The following is a 14,483-nucleotide window of genomic DNA, read 5'->3' as shown; positions in this document are numbered from 1 at the left end:
AGTATTTTAAAAAAACAACAGGTTTAGGCAAAGGGAAGAATCGATTTTCCTGTGTTGTCTTTTTAAATGTGGTACTCATCTTTGAAGTGACATTTCTGGCTCTGTCATTTCCTGTACCTTTTCCTGGAAAGATGGTCACAGCCCAGAACGCGCATGAACCACACTTGCCAAAGAAAAAGACAGTGAGCGAGCAAGCGAGAGAAGCAGATGACTGGAGCCAAGGACTCAGGCAAGGAGCACGGACCCCAGTATCCCCTGCAGGGTCCCATCTCACGTGGGTCCCATTTTCTTCTCAGGTTAAGCCTCAGGCACATCTGTCCACCTGAGCAGCAATTTCAGCCAGGGGCATCAGCAACAAGCAGGTACGGGCTTAAAGGCACAAGCCCCGCCTCTCAAATAAGGCTCGCTCAGAATCAAACCAAAACCCCAGCAGAGGTCACTGTGGAGTAAGAAACCACAAAGAGCCAGGACGAGGGGACGTCAGACCATCCTGACTGCTGCTGCAAAGCAATTCAGGGCTGTACTTTCAGAGCAGAGCCGGGAAACCTGACGCAGGATGGACAAGCCCGGGGAGGGACACGGGGAACACAAATCCACAGCTACCCTCCCCTCATCCCAGAGAGACCTCACGACTCCTCGCCAGTTCACTCACCACTCACAGCCCTCTGAGGCAGGCGCTGTCCTGACTCTCTTAACAGTGAAAAAAGGGGGGCTCAGAAAATTCTAGAAACTTGCCCCAGCTCCCACAGCGCGCTGCGACTGTCGTACTGTGGGAATTTGCACCCTGGAACCCAGTGTGAGCCTGGGCTCCCACCACCACTCTATAGAAACATCAGCCTGGCAGTTAGTCACCTCTCGCAAAAGGGACACAGGCCAGCTGTCTGACTCCTTTCGGTTACTCCACGAGGCACGCCATGTTTTCCGGCTCCCCCGACTCCCCCCCGAGCACTCTCCTGCCTCCAGACCCCGGTCACCTCAGCTTCTTCCTCCTGCTTTACCCTCCCCAGAGCTCCTGTACTGAATTCACACATACTTTCAACCTTGTTTCAAGTGCTACCCTCTTTCTTCGGAAGTCTCCCCTGCCCCCTCCAACCCCCAACCCCAACTCCACTCAGTTAGATGTGTCTACACTCTGATGTCCCTGCAGTGAAGGCCAGCCCGCTTGATAGTCATTGCAGGGCTGTTCTCAGGTCCCCCAGGTGCTGAGATGAATGAATGACAGCAGAGGCACTGTCTTTCTCATTCTCAGTCTCCTTCCGCCCTTCACACAGTGTGTCCCTGCACCCAGAACTCACCTAATCCATGGGTGCTGAACTGGATGCAATGAGAAATTCAGTCACGTATGGGCTTGTAGGCTAAGAGCTGCCCATTTTCATTATCTTATGCAGAATCTATTTCCACAGTGATAAGTTCTTAATCCTCCCTAAAGTTTCAAGAAGAAAAACTAAAAGAGGATTACTATAGAGAAGTTCTAAGCTAGAGATAACTATGCAGGCAAATGAGAAGATGCGATGGAGGACAAAAGAAACATTCATATTGTATTCAATTAAACAAGGTTTTGTGCCTAGTTGTGCTCTGAGGAAACATTTCCTGAGTCTACACTGCTGACCTAAGGTCAACTGAATGATCGAGAAGAGGTCTATCAACAGCAAGGCTAGGGAAGGTTCAGATTCTCTCAAGAGATCCTAGAGTGAAAATTTACGTGTAATTTTTTTCCTATGCATAACACACACACAGCCTAGAAGTTCAAGCAATTAAAAAAAGGTGAAATATTTCAAAAGGAGTATCAAGCATGTAGAAGTGATTCATTAATTAGAACTAGAGAAAGAAAAGACTAACTGCTGCTTATACATCTCCTAGGCTGTTGGAAGATTTGCCCACTTAGGGCATTGCCCACTTAAAGGATTGATCCTTTTAAGGGTCAGTGTTATCCACACTGAAATCACATGCTTCATTTTCAGTGAGTCAGATAAGATATTCTCTCACCTTCTTTTTCATAAAAGGAATAGAGAATCATGAAAATAAACCCAGCAAGTTGACGTATCTGGAAAACCCTTTTCTCTGCCTATTCTTAAAGGTGCTACATTAATCTTTTAGACCTCCACCCGGAAGTCCTTGGTTGGCTACCCCTGTTCAAGACTATCACATACCGCTTCACCCACTCCATCCCTCCCTCCCTACAAAATTTAGTTTCCAGTCGGCTGGTTCAAGGTTTCCAGTTGTTGGAGGAGAAAATCGAACTAGCAAAAATACAATAAACAGACAATCTTGGTCAAATCGCAGCCTTGTCAGGGCTGGTTAGCTCATGTCTCTCGGTTCCAATTTCTTCACCTTTACAAGGGGCTGAAGCACACCAGTCCCAGAGAGAAACCAGGAGACTGGCATGAGAAAGGGCATTTGAAGGGACTACATAAACTGTAAAGGGCCATCAGCAATGTAAAAGATCGCTTTTGAAGTTCGGTGTGGGTTATGGAATTACACCATATGGACGGGGGAGCCTGGTGGGCTGCCGTCTATGGGGTCGCACAGAGTCAGACACGACTGAAGTGACTTAGCAATAGCAGCAGCAGGCTTGACCAGTAAATGAAGTCAAGTCAAATCACCGTGGATGGTGACTGCAGCCCTGAAATCAGAAGGCTGCTTCTAGACATGAAAGCTATGATAAACCTCAACAGTGTGCTGATAAGCAGAGACATTATTCTGCTGACAAAGGTCAAGGCTATGGACTTCCCAGTGGTCATGTATGGTTGTGAGAGTTGGATGGTAAAGAAGACAGAGCACCTGTGGTGCTGGAGAAGACTCCTGAAAGTCTCTTGGACAGCAAGGAGATCAAACCGGTCAATCTTAAGGGAAATCAACTCTGAACACTCATTGGAAGGACTGATGCTGAAGCTGAAGCTCCAATACTTTGGCCATCTGATGAGAAGAGTTGACTCACTGGAGAAGTCCCTGATGCTGGGAAATATTGAAGGCAGGAGGAGAAGGGGCGATAGAGGATGAGATGGCTGGATGGCATCACTGATGCAATGGACATGAACCTGGGCAAACTTTGGGAGATGGTGAGTGACAGAGGCCTGGCAGGCTAGGCTACAGTCCATGGAGTCACAGAGAGTCAGACACGACTGAACAAAGGCTTGACCACCGCAATTCAACAGTGGCCACTGTAAAAAACCGCATGAGAATCAGCCCTTGCTCCAAAACCCAAGGGAACCGTGGTGACTACTGGTGCCCAGACCACCATGTGTCCTGGTGCTGAGTGGCCATCCACCAAACGGTAACATCACTGAACTGCAGCCACAGCCAATTCCGTTAAGGTGTGCAAATCACTTCTGCCCTCCAGGTAGGGCAGCTTCTACAGAAGCATTTATTACCATCCCATTAATGGCCTTGAAAGCACATGTCAAATTACTTCTGCTCAGTGTGCCTCAAGGAGAGAAAATTGAAACTCCATGGGCTCTCATAGCAGATGCTTTTGGATCAAATGGCTCATAATTACTACTTGGATCTCTGAAGGGAAGTGAGTGGCAAAATCACAATCTGGCCGTCACAAAACGGGCCCACACCACAGTTGCTGATAAAAGGAAGGTCTATTAGCAAGTGAGATGAGGGAAGAACACAAAAGGCGTTCCGTGCTCTTGGCTGTCTTAACAGCAGCAAAATGTCACAGAGGAGGAGGTGTTCATTTCCTTCTTGGGTGGATGCCCAAACATCAGTTGATATGAAAGGGAAACAAAGATCTATCTATGTACCATCCATCTGTGCGCGTACAACTGTTGTGTAGGGTTCCAGACTAAATGTTCTATTTAAACAGACCAGAGTGATGGTCAAGAGTAAGTGGTTTCATTCATAGTTTCCATTAAAAAAAAAAGTTATCCCCCCCCCCCCCCCAGTTTGGAACTAAGGACTAGTGTGACAATACTTCATTCACTTGCTGCCACAGAAAGTTGGGACACCCCAAGCCAATTTTCCAGGAGCGAGAGCCAAGGCCCAGGGCGCCAGGGTATCTGCAATGATGCTTCTGGGGTAGCTCCCTTCCAGAGCCTCAGCGGGGGATTTGTTGTCACTATCTCCATAACAAACACATCCCTTCAAACTCTGACTGAGACGTATTATTACTCACCAAGAAGTACCCTCTATGAAAAGCTTTCACTTTTTTGGCGGGCCAAAGTGTCCTTTAAAAAAAACCACTCAAATAAGACTGGCTGGATTCCAACATTAACAGATTTCAAATTAGGGTGACTCACTGTTGGACTGTTACACGATGCACCGATTAGAATGGAATATTTTTAAATAACCGTGACCCCTCCTCCCTCCCAGCACTCAGGAATGACTGCCTTTCTGTGTTACACTGATAGACATAACACACCATTTACAAATAGATGGTTTGTGCAAGTTATAAATATTCTCCAAGAAAGATTAGCAGAAAAACAAAAAAAAAGAGTGGAATGAAATATTAATTATTCAACCAGCTACAGGCAGAATCTTAAGTCCCAGAGACATAAAAAAAATCAAATACCCCTTCATTCTCTCTGCTACTCAATTTAAACCTAGTTATCTGAGTACTACAGGACAGAAATTATTGACACGCCATTAAAATAGCCCCCCATGTCAAAGAAATTTATTCACTGTTGCTATCCAGAAGCAATGTTTAGTTAAAACAAATAGGGATAAATGTTTAAATATATATGCTTAAAAAAAAATAATAGCAAATGCAATAATACTTTCCTCTCACTGGTTATAGCACCAATGGGGCTTGTTAATTAAATCACAAGAAGATGATTTGGTCATTTGAACCCAATTTAAATAAGCAATAAGCTTAATTCTGATCATTAATGACTAGCAAAATTTATTTTCAGTGTTCAATGTAAGTTCTGTTAATAGAAAGTGTTTTCATGATACAATTTCTAAACTCTCAAAGTAGGAAATTTAAATTATCACAATGCTGAAAGAGATATGACCTTAAAACCATATGGCTTTTATTGCAGATCAAACAGTTCTTCTCAACCATTAAAGGGCTACATCTAATACAGACAAGTAATAAGCAAGTTTATTAAGCAATACTATATCCTTAGCAGTGAGTCATGGGTTAAGAATATACACATAATCAAAAGTGAAAGTGAAAGCAGCTCAGTTGTGTCAGACTCTCTGCAATTCTCCAGGCCGGAATACTGGAGTGGGTAGCCTTTCCCTTCTCCAGGGGATCTTCCCAACTCAGGAACCGAACCCAGGTCTCCCGCATTGCGGGGGGATTCTTTACCAGCTGAGCCACCAGGGAAGCCCAACAAATAATCAAGGGTCCTAGTTATAAACTTGCCTGGGAGATATGGCATGTATACTTGGTGGGATGACTAACAGTAAAAGATAATAAGAAGCAAATAAATAACAATGATATAATTTGCTGCTCTTGCTGTTTAGTTGCTAAGTCGGGTCCAACTTCTTGCAAACAATTTTTTTAATCAACTAAAATCTCTCGTAGACTGTGTAATTTGATCCAGATTTTGAAAAAAAGCTCTGAGTGTATACAGAAATAATAGGGCAGAGACTGGAAATCATTTACTATGAAAAGTCTACCATTTTGATGGTATGATCTATAAAGAGGAAGGTTTGGATGTGGCTTCCTCAGAGTTCCACTCAGTCAAATCAGGTGGCTCTAGTGGAAAAAAACCCATCTGCCAATGCAGGAGACATAAGAGATTGCAGGTTCGATCCCTGGGTCAGGACAATCCCCCAGAAGAGGGCATGGCGACCCACTCCAGCATTCTTGCCTGGAGAATCCCATGGACAGAGGAGCCTGGCGGGCTCACAAAAAGTCCACGGGGTCACAAAAAGTCAGACATGAGTGATGTGACTTAGCACACACATGGCAAAAGGAGACCAACCAGGAGCAGTGCCCGTGACCTGGCCTCCTGGAATAGCCACCCTAGCTCACTTGACCTGCTCCTGCAGCCCCTGCGCTGTGAGTATGGGAGGTGAGGGCAGGGTTTTGAGCAGAGGTTCTCTACTCCATCTCAGGACACCTTGGGCAGGGCTTAACTATGAGGGGTGGTTCGACAATAACCATGGAACTGAGCCCCTGCTCACTACCCACAGTTGGGTCCACTTCCCATGGAGGCAGAAGAGGTAGCTGTCTATGGCGTATATTTTAAGATCGCCAGAAATTTCCTCATTTACCTCCCTCCAGACCCATCACAGGGTCTAAACACTCCGTCATTCCTCAGATCTTTCAAACTATCACCAATTCACTGAATTACCCCAATTATATGTTATGTAATATTGCCTACTTTTGTAAAAGCACATTAAATTGTGTCCAAGCCCTTAAAATCAGGTTGGAGCCTCAACAAATAGTTTAGAGGGTTATTGGACATAAAACCCCAAGATACAATGATTTAGTGAGGAAGAAGATAAGAGAAACAGTAACACAAAAGACAGCTTTAATTGGAAGGTGTGGATTTGAAAAAGACACAAAGAACAAGCATGAGCTCACCCAGACCACCTTCACCCACCCCAGAATTCCTTCCAGCAATGGTTCTGAGGCTTTGCTTAGTCAGAAACTGTCCTGGGGACTAGACAGAGCCTCTGTGCTCAGCTCTAGTGAAGGCACCAAAGTCTGCTGATTCACAGCGTGAAGCACTGTATGTGAAGACCCCTGACAATCTGAGAGGAAAATGCAAGTTTGGATGCACTAAACTCTCTAATGACAGTTAGTACTACCCAAGAAATAGGGATAAATAAATGAAAGTTGCTATTTTGACTTCGGTCTAGCTATATACTTCAGTCTAGCTATATTCATTGGAAGGACTGATGCTGAAGCTGAAACACCAATACTTTGGGCCACCTGATGCAAAGAACTGACTTATCTGAAAAGACCCTGATGCTGGGAAAGACTGAAGGCGGGAGGAGAAGGGGATGACAGAGGATGAGATGGTTAGATGGCATCACCGACTCAATGGACATGAGTTTGAGTAAGCTCCGGGAGATGGTGATGGACAGGGAAGCCTGGTGTGTTGCAGTCCATGGGGTTGAAAGAGTTGACACGACTGAGTGACTGACCTGACTGATATCACTTTGAAGATGGAGTTATCATGAGTTTAAGATACCTTCAAAGATAATTGGCATTCTGAAAACACCTTTTACCTACTCGGCACCATTTGAGTTCCAAATTTATTTTCAACAGATTCAGGTAAAGATTATTTTCAACAGGTTCGGGTAAAGATTAAGCATGCCCCACTTAACTTGGCATTTCTGTCATCCAAGGAAAATAAGACAGCTGCCGTCTACAACCACACTTACCTCACTGGAGTTATTGGAGCTCTGAGGTAGCTGAGTTCCGGAAAATCCATGGCTGCCACTGGAATCGAATATCTGATAGACAGCAGGAGAAAAAAAGACTAATGAAGTGTCTCTGCAATATTCGTTTGGCAGTTACTTTCTCAGTATTTAAAAATTTAAGTTCTATAACATTTGACAAGATCTTCCTATCACAATGTGTACTGTTTACAACTTGAAGTTTTAACTTGAAGTTGCTTTTTTTTCCTTCCCGTATGGCTACATATATTACTCTTCTATGATATATATTGTTCAGGTCATCCTAGATCTTCTTGATGTTGCTTTTAGCAAGAAGTACACATTTCTGAAGATGCAGAAATCAGAGTTTGCAAAACCACCAAAATCAAGTTTATAACTATTTTTTAAATGTGCATAGAAAAAATATTAGGAAGCAAAATACTAAATATTAAAAGTGGTTGTGTCTGGGAACAGGAACTGGGAATAATTTCTTTTTCCAATTTTTATCTTCTAGATTTTATAGTAGAATACTAAACATTAAAGAATAGGGCCATTTAAACATTTATAAACCTAGTACTAGTAGAATGTGGAGCTACTCCACGTTTAAGGTCAGGAGGGGCTGCCTTGAGGAGATACCTCTTGTCCAAGGTAAGGAGCAGTAGCTGCGCTTTGCTGGAGCAGCCATGAAGAGATACCCCACGTCCAAGGTAAGAGAAACCCAAGTAAGATGGTAGGTGTTGCGAGAGGGCATCAGAGGGCAGACACACTGAAACCACAATCACAGAAAACTAGTCAATCTAATCACACAGACCACAGCCTTGTCTAACTCAATGAAACTAAGCCATGCTGTGTGGGGCCACCCAAGACGGGCGAGTCATGTGGAGAAGTCTGACAGAATGTGGTCCACTGGAAAAGGGAATGGCAAACCACTTCAGAATTCTTGCCTTGAGAACCCCATGAATAGTACGAAAAGACAAAATGATAGGCTACTGAAAGAGGAACTCCCCAGGTCGGTAGGTGCCCAATATGCTACTGGAGATCAGTGGAGAAATAACTCCAGCAAGAATGAAGGGATGGAGCCAAAGCAAAAACAATACCCAGTTGTGGATGTGACTGGTGATAGAAGCAAGATCCGATGCTGTAAAGAACAATATTGCATAGGAACCTGGAATGTTAAGTCAATGAATCAAGGCAAACTGGAAGTGGTCAAACAAGAGATGGCAAGAGTGAACATCGACATTCTGGGAATCAGCAAACTAAAATGGACTGGAATGGGTGAATTTAACTCAGATGACCATTATATCTACCAAGCCTATGCCCCAACCAGTAACACTGAAGAAGCTGAAGTTGAACGGTTCTATGAAGACCTACAAGACCTTATAGAAATAACACCCAAAAAAGATGTCCTTTTGATTATAGGGGACTGGAATGCAAAAGTAGGAAGTCAAGAAACACCTGGGGTAACAGGCAAATTTGGCCTTACAATATGGAATGAAGCAGGGCAAAGGCTAATAGACTTTTGCCAAGAGAACACATAGGTCATTGCAAACACCCTCTTCCAACAACTCCAGAGAAAACTCTACACATGGACATCACCAGATGGTCAACACCGAAATCAGATTGATTATATTCTCTGCAGCCAAAGATGGAGAAGCTCTATACAGTCGGCAAAAACAAGACCGGGAGCTGACTGTGGCTCAGATCATGAACTCCTTATTGCCAAATTCAGAATTAAATTGAAGAAAGTAGGGAAAACCACTAGACCATTCAGGTATGACCTAAATCAAATCCCTTATGATTATACAGTGGAAGTGAGAAATAGATTTAAGGGACTAGATCTGATAGAGTGCCTGATGAACTATGGACAGAGGTTCGTGACATTGTACAGGAGGCAGGAATCAAGACCATCTCCACGGAAAAGAAATGCAAAAAAGCAAAATGGCTGTCTGGGGAGGCCTTACAAATAGCTGTGAAAAGAGAGGCGAAAAGCAAAGGAGAAAAGGAAAGATATAAGCATCTGAATGCAGAGTTCCAAAGAATAGCAAGAAGAGATAAGAAAGCCTTCCTCAGCGATCAATGCAAAGAAATACAGGAAAACAACAGAATGGGAAAGACTAGAGAGCTCTTCAAGAAAATTAGAGATATCCAGGGAATATTTCATGCAAAGATGGGCTCGATAAAGGACAGAAATGGTATGGACCTAACAGAAGTAGAAGATATTAAGAAGAGGTAGCAAGAATACACAGAAGAACTGTACAAAAAAGATCATCATGACCAAGATAATCACGATGGTGTGACCACTCACCTAGAGCCAGACATCCTGGAATGTGAAGTCAAGTGGGCCTTAGAAAGCATCACTACGAACAAAGCTAGTGGAGGTGATGGAATTCCAGTTGAGCTATTTCAAATCTTGAAAGATGATGCTGTGAAAGTGCTGCACTCAACATGCCAACAAATTTGGAAAACTCAGCACTGGCCACAGGACTGGAAAAGGTCAGTTTTCATTCCAATCCCAAAGAAAGGCAATGCCAAACAATGCTCAAACTACCACACAATTGCATTCATCTCACATGCTAGTAAAGTAATCCTCAAAATTCTCCAAGCCAGGCTTCAGCAATACGTGAACCATGAACTTCCAGATGTTCAAGCTGGTTTTAGAAAAGGCAGAGGAACCAGAGATCAAATTGCCAACATCTGCTGGATCATGGAAAATGGAAGAGAGTTCCAGAAAAACATCTATTTCTGCTTTATTGACTATGCCAAAGCCTTTGACTGTGTGGATCACAATCAACTGTGGAAAATTCTGAAAGAGATGGGAACACCAGACCACCTGACCTGCCTCTTGAGAAATCTGTATGCAGGTCAGGAAGCAACAGTTAGAACTGGACATGAAACAACAGACTGGTTCCAAATAGGAAAAAGAGTACGTCAAGGCTGTATATTGTCACCCTGCTTGTTTAACTTATATGCAGAGTACATCATGAGAAATGCTGGGCTGGAAGAAGCACAAGCTGGAATCAAGATTGCTGGGAGAAATATCAATAACCTCAGATATGCAGATGACACCACCCTTACGGCAGAAAATGAAGAGGAACTAAAAAGCCTCTTGCTTAAAGTGAAAGAGGAGAGTGAAAAAGTTGGCCTAAAGCTCAACATTCAGAAAATGAAGATCACGGCATCCGGTCCCATCACTTCATGGGAAATAGATGGGGAAACAGTGGAAACAGTGCCAGACTTTATTTTTGGGGGCTCCCAAATCACTGCAGATGGTGACTGCAGCCATGAAATTAAAAGACGCTTACTACTTGGAAGTAAAGTTATGACCAACTTAGATAGCATATTCAAAAGCAGAGATATTACTTTGCCAACAAAGGTCTGTCTAGTCAAGGCTATGGTTTTTCCAGTGGTCATGTATGGATGTGAGAGTTGGACTGTGAAGAAAGCTGAGCACCAAAGAACTTATGCTTTTGAACTGTGGTGTTGGAGAAGACTCTTGAGAGTCCGTTGGACTGCAAGGAGATCCAACCAGTCCATTCTAAAGGAGATCAGTCCTGGCTGTTCATGGGAAGGACTGATGCTAAAGCGGAAACTCCAATACTTTGGCCACCTCATGCGAAGAGTTGACTCATTGGAAAAGACTCTGATGCTGGAAGGAACTGGGGGCAGGAGGAGAAGGGGACGACAGAGGATGAGATAGCTGGATGGCATCACTGACTCAACGGACATGAGTTTGAGTAAACTCCAGGAGTTGGTGATGGACAGGGAGGCCTGGCGTGCTGCAATTCATGGTGTCGCAAAGAGTTGGACACAACTGACGACTGAACAGCCCAGGCAGTACTAGTGGGAAAGAAGCTGTCTGTCAAGGCAGGAGACACATGAGGCTCAGTTCAATACCTGGATCAGAAAGATTCCCTGGAGAAAGGCATGGCCACCCACTCCAGTATTCTTACCTGGAGAGTCCCATAGACAGAGGAGCCTAGCAGGCTACAGTCCATAGGGTTGCAAAGAGTAGGACACAACTGAAGCAAATTAGCACACACAATATTGACTGCATTCAGTTATAAAAATTCATTGTTCAGTCGCTCAGTTCATGCCTAACTCTTTGCAATAAACTGCAGCACGCCAGGCTCCTTGTCCATCACTATCTGCCAGCGTTTGCTGAAACTCATGTCCATTGAGTCAGTGATGTCATCCAACCATCTCATCTGTCGTCCCCTTCTCCTCCTGCCCTCAATCTTTCCCAGCATCAGGGTCTTTTCCAATGAGTCGGCTCTTTGCATCAGGTGGCCAAGTACTGAAACTTCAGCTTCAGCATCAGTACTCCCAGTGAATATTCAGGGTTGGTTTCCTTTAGGATTGACTGGTTTGATCTCCTTGCAGTCCAAGGGACTCTCAAGAGTCTTCTCCAAAACCACAGTTCAAAAGCATCAATTCTTCAGTGCCCAGCCTTCTTTATTGTCCCACTCTCACATCCATATGTGACTACTAGAAAAACCATAGCTTTGACTATACGGACCGTTGTCGGCTTTTTAATATGTTGTGTAGCTTTTTCAGAGCTTTTCTTCCAAGGACCAAGTGTCTTTTAATTTCATGGCTGCAGTCACCATCTGCAGTGATTTTGGAGCCCAAGAAAACACAGTCTGTCATTGTTTCCACTGTTTCCTCATCTATTTGCCATGCAATGATGGGGCCGGTTGCCATGATTTAAGTGTTTGAATGTTGAGTTTTAAGCCAGTTTTTTCACTCTCCTCTTTCACCTTCAAGAGGCTCTTTAGTTCCTCTTCATTTTCTGCCATAAGGATGGTGTCATGGGCATGTCTCAGGTTATGGATATTTCTCCCGGCAATCTTGTTTCCAGCTTGTGCTTCAGCCAGTTTTGCATTTCGCATGATGTACTCTGCATTTAAGTTAAACAAGCCAGGTAACAATATATAGTCATGACATACTCCTTTCCCAATTTGGAACCAGTTCATTGTTCCATGTCCATTCTAACTGTTGCTTCTTGACCTGCATACAGGTTTCTCAAGCGGCAGATAAGGTGGTCTGGTATTCCCATCTCTTTAAAGAGTTTTCCAGAGTCTGATTATGTGATCCACATAATCAAAGGCTTTAGCACAGTCAGTGAAGCAGAAGTAGATGTTCTCCTGAAATTCCCTTGCTTTTCCTATGATCCAACAGATGTTGGCAATTTGATCTCTGGTTCCTCTGCCTTTTCTAAACCCAGTTTTTATGTCTGGAAGTTCTCAGTTCGTGTACTATTGAAGCCTGGCTTGGAGAATTTTAAGCATGACCTTTCTAGCGTGTGAAATAATGCAATTGTGTGGTAGTTTGAAAATTCTTTGGCATTGTCCTTCTTTGGAATTGGAATGAAAACTGTTCTTTTCCAGTCCTGTGGCCATTGCTGAATTTCCAAATTTGCTGGCATATTGAGCACAGCTCTTAACAGCATCATCTTTTAGGATTTGAAATAACTCAGCTGTAATTCCATTACCTCCACTAGCTTTGTTTGTAGTAATGCTTCCTGAGGCCCACTTGACTTTACATTGTACATTTCCTAACACTGCACAGGAGGCAGTGATTAAAACCATCCCCAAGAAGAAGAAATGCAAAAAGGTAAAATGATTGTCTGAGGAGGCCTTACAAATAAATAGCTTTGAAAAGAAGAGAAGTGAAAAGCAAAGGAGAAAAGGAAAGATACACCCATCTGAATGCAGAGTTCCAACGAACAGCAAGGAGAAACAAGAAAGATTTGAGAGACTAGCAGTGAAACATGTATATTACCATATATAAAACAGATGACCAGTGCAAGCTCAGTGCATGAAGCAGGGCACTCAAAGCCTGTGCTCTGGGACAACCCAGAGGGATGAGGCGGGGAGGCAGGTGGGAGCAGATTCAAGGCAGGGGACACATTTGCACCCATGGCTGATTTACATCAACATATGGCAAAAACCATCACAATATTGTAATTATCCTCCAATTACAATAAATTTTTTAAAAAGCCTTAAGTGAACAATGCAAAGAAATAGAGGAAAACAACAGAATGGGAAAGACTCGATATTTCTTCAAGAAAATTATAGATGCCAAGGCAACATTTCATGCAAAGATGGGCACAATAAAGGTCAGAAATGGTATGGAACTAACAGAAACAGATATTAAGCAGAGATGGCAAGAATTACACAGAAAAACTGTACAAAAAGTCTTACTGACCCAAATAACCATGATGGTATGATCACTCACCTAGAGCCAGACATCCTGGAGTTATATAAATACCAACACTACAATTAGCTTTATATCTTTTAAAAACAAAAATGTTCAAACAAATGCTTTTGCTTCTCATAAAATTTTACATTAAGGACATTTACCATATATGATGGGGTAAAGACCATATTAAGCTTATATCATATTAGCTAAATCTCAACATTTTATAAGCAAATTACCAAGATATTTATTGTTGTCATTTAATTATATAGAATTTGCTATCTTGATTAAAATGAGAATTTGCCTCAAAGAGATTATTTAAACTTCATAGAAGTTGAATTCAAAAAGATGAGCCCAGCATTAGCCAATGGTGTATAGTTAACCATAATCTATAATGAAATGTTTTCATTTATAACCAACAAATGATTAATTTCACAATTGAAGTACAAATAGAATCACAATTTTTAAACACGATATCATTTCTGATTGTGAGCATACAAAATAGTGGCCAAGTAAAGGGTTGCATGTATTTTTGCTATCTTTCAATCAACCAATCCACTTCCTACCACTTCCACCTTTATTGCTTTAGGGTTATAGATAAGTCACAAAAGCTGATTCTCTCCCTGCTGTTCACCTGTTTCATGAAACTGTTTCACAAGTTAAATGTGTATATCCATATAAAATTAGAAAATAAAGTTCATAAAATGTGACCCTCTCTGCCAGCATATTCAGAATAACAGCTATCTGTCAGAAATAAAAACAAGAACTTCCTTGGACTTCATCACATTTTCCCTATTCACTTAAATGACCAACTCATTTTGTGATCATTTATCTTTCCAATAGTCTTACAAAAAATAATAATCCTAAAACATACCGCTCAGCAACATAAAAAATCATCAACACATACTGTATTTGCAGCATTAGGAAATATTTCAGATATGAGTAATCAAAACGTTCCAAAAACAATTCACTATCCATGGGCCACCTTTCAATAATACGTG

General features: G+C 42.6%; 1 protein-coding gene across 1 annotated transcript in view; it reads right to left on the bottom strand.

Annotated features, from left to right (window-relative positions):
- The window catches only part of TIAM2 (TIAM Rac1 associated GEF 2), a 115,387-nt gene that overhangs the window by 72,174 nt on the left and 28,730 nt on the right, over nt 1-14,483 (bottom strand). The window contains exon 8 of the mRNA XM_040238728.1: nt 7,291-7,362. Coding sequence (XP_040094662.1) covers nt 7,291-7,362 — 72 coding nt within the window. The remainder of the gene's footprint in view (nt 1-7,290; nt 7,363-14,483) is intronic.

The sequence above is a fragment of the Oryx dammah genome, unplaced genomic scaffold (genome assembly GCF_014754425.2).
Source record: "Oryx dammah isolate SB20612 unplaced genomic scaffold, SCBI_Odam_1.1 HiC_scaffold_4, whole genome shotgun sequence".
Taxonomy (NCBI): domain Eukaryota; kingdom Metazoa; phylum Chordata; class Mammalia; order Artiodactyla; family Bovidae; genus Oryx; species Oryx dammah.
The sequence above is the reverse complement of the archived record's forward strand: the minus strand, read 5'-3'. Positions and strand labels throughout refer to the sequence as shown.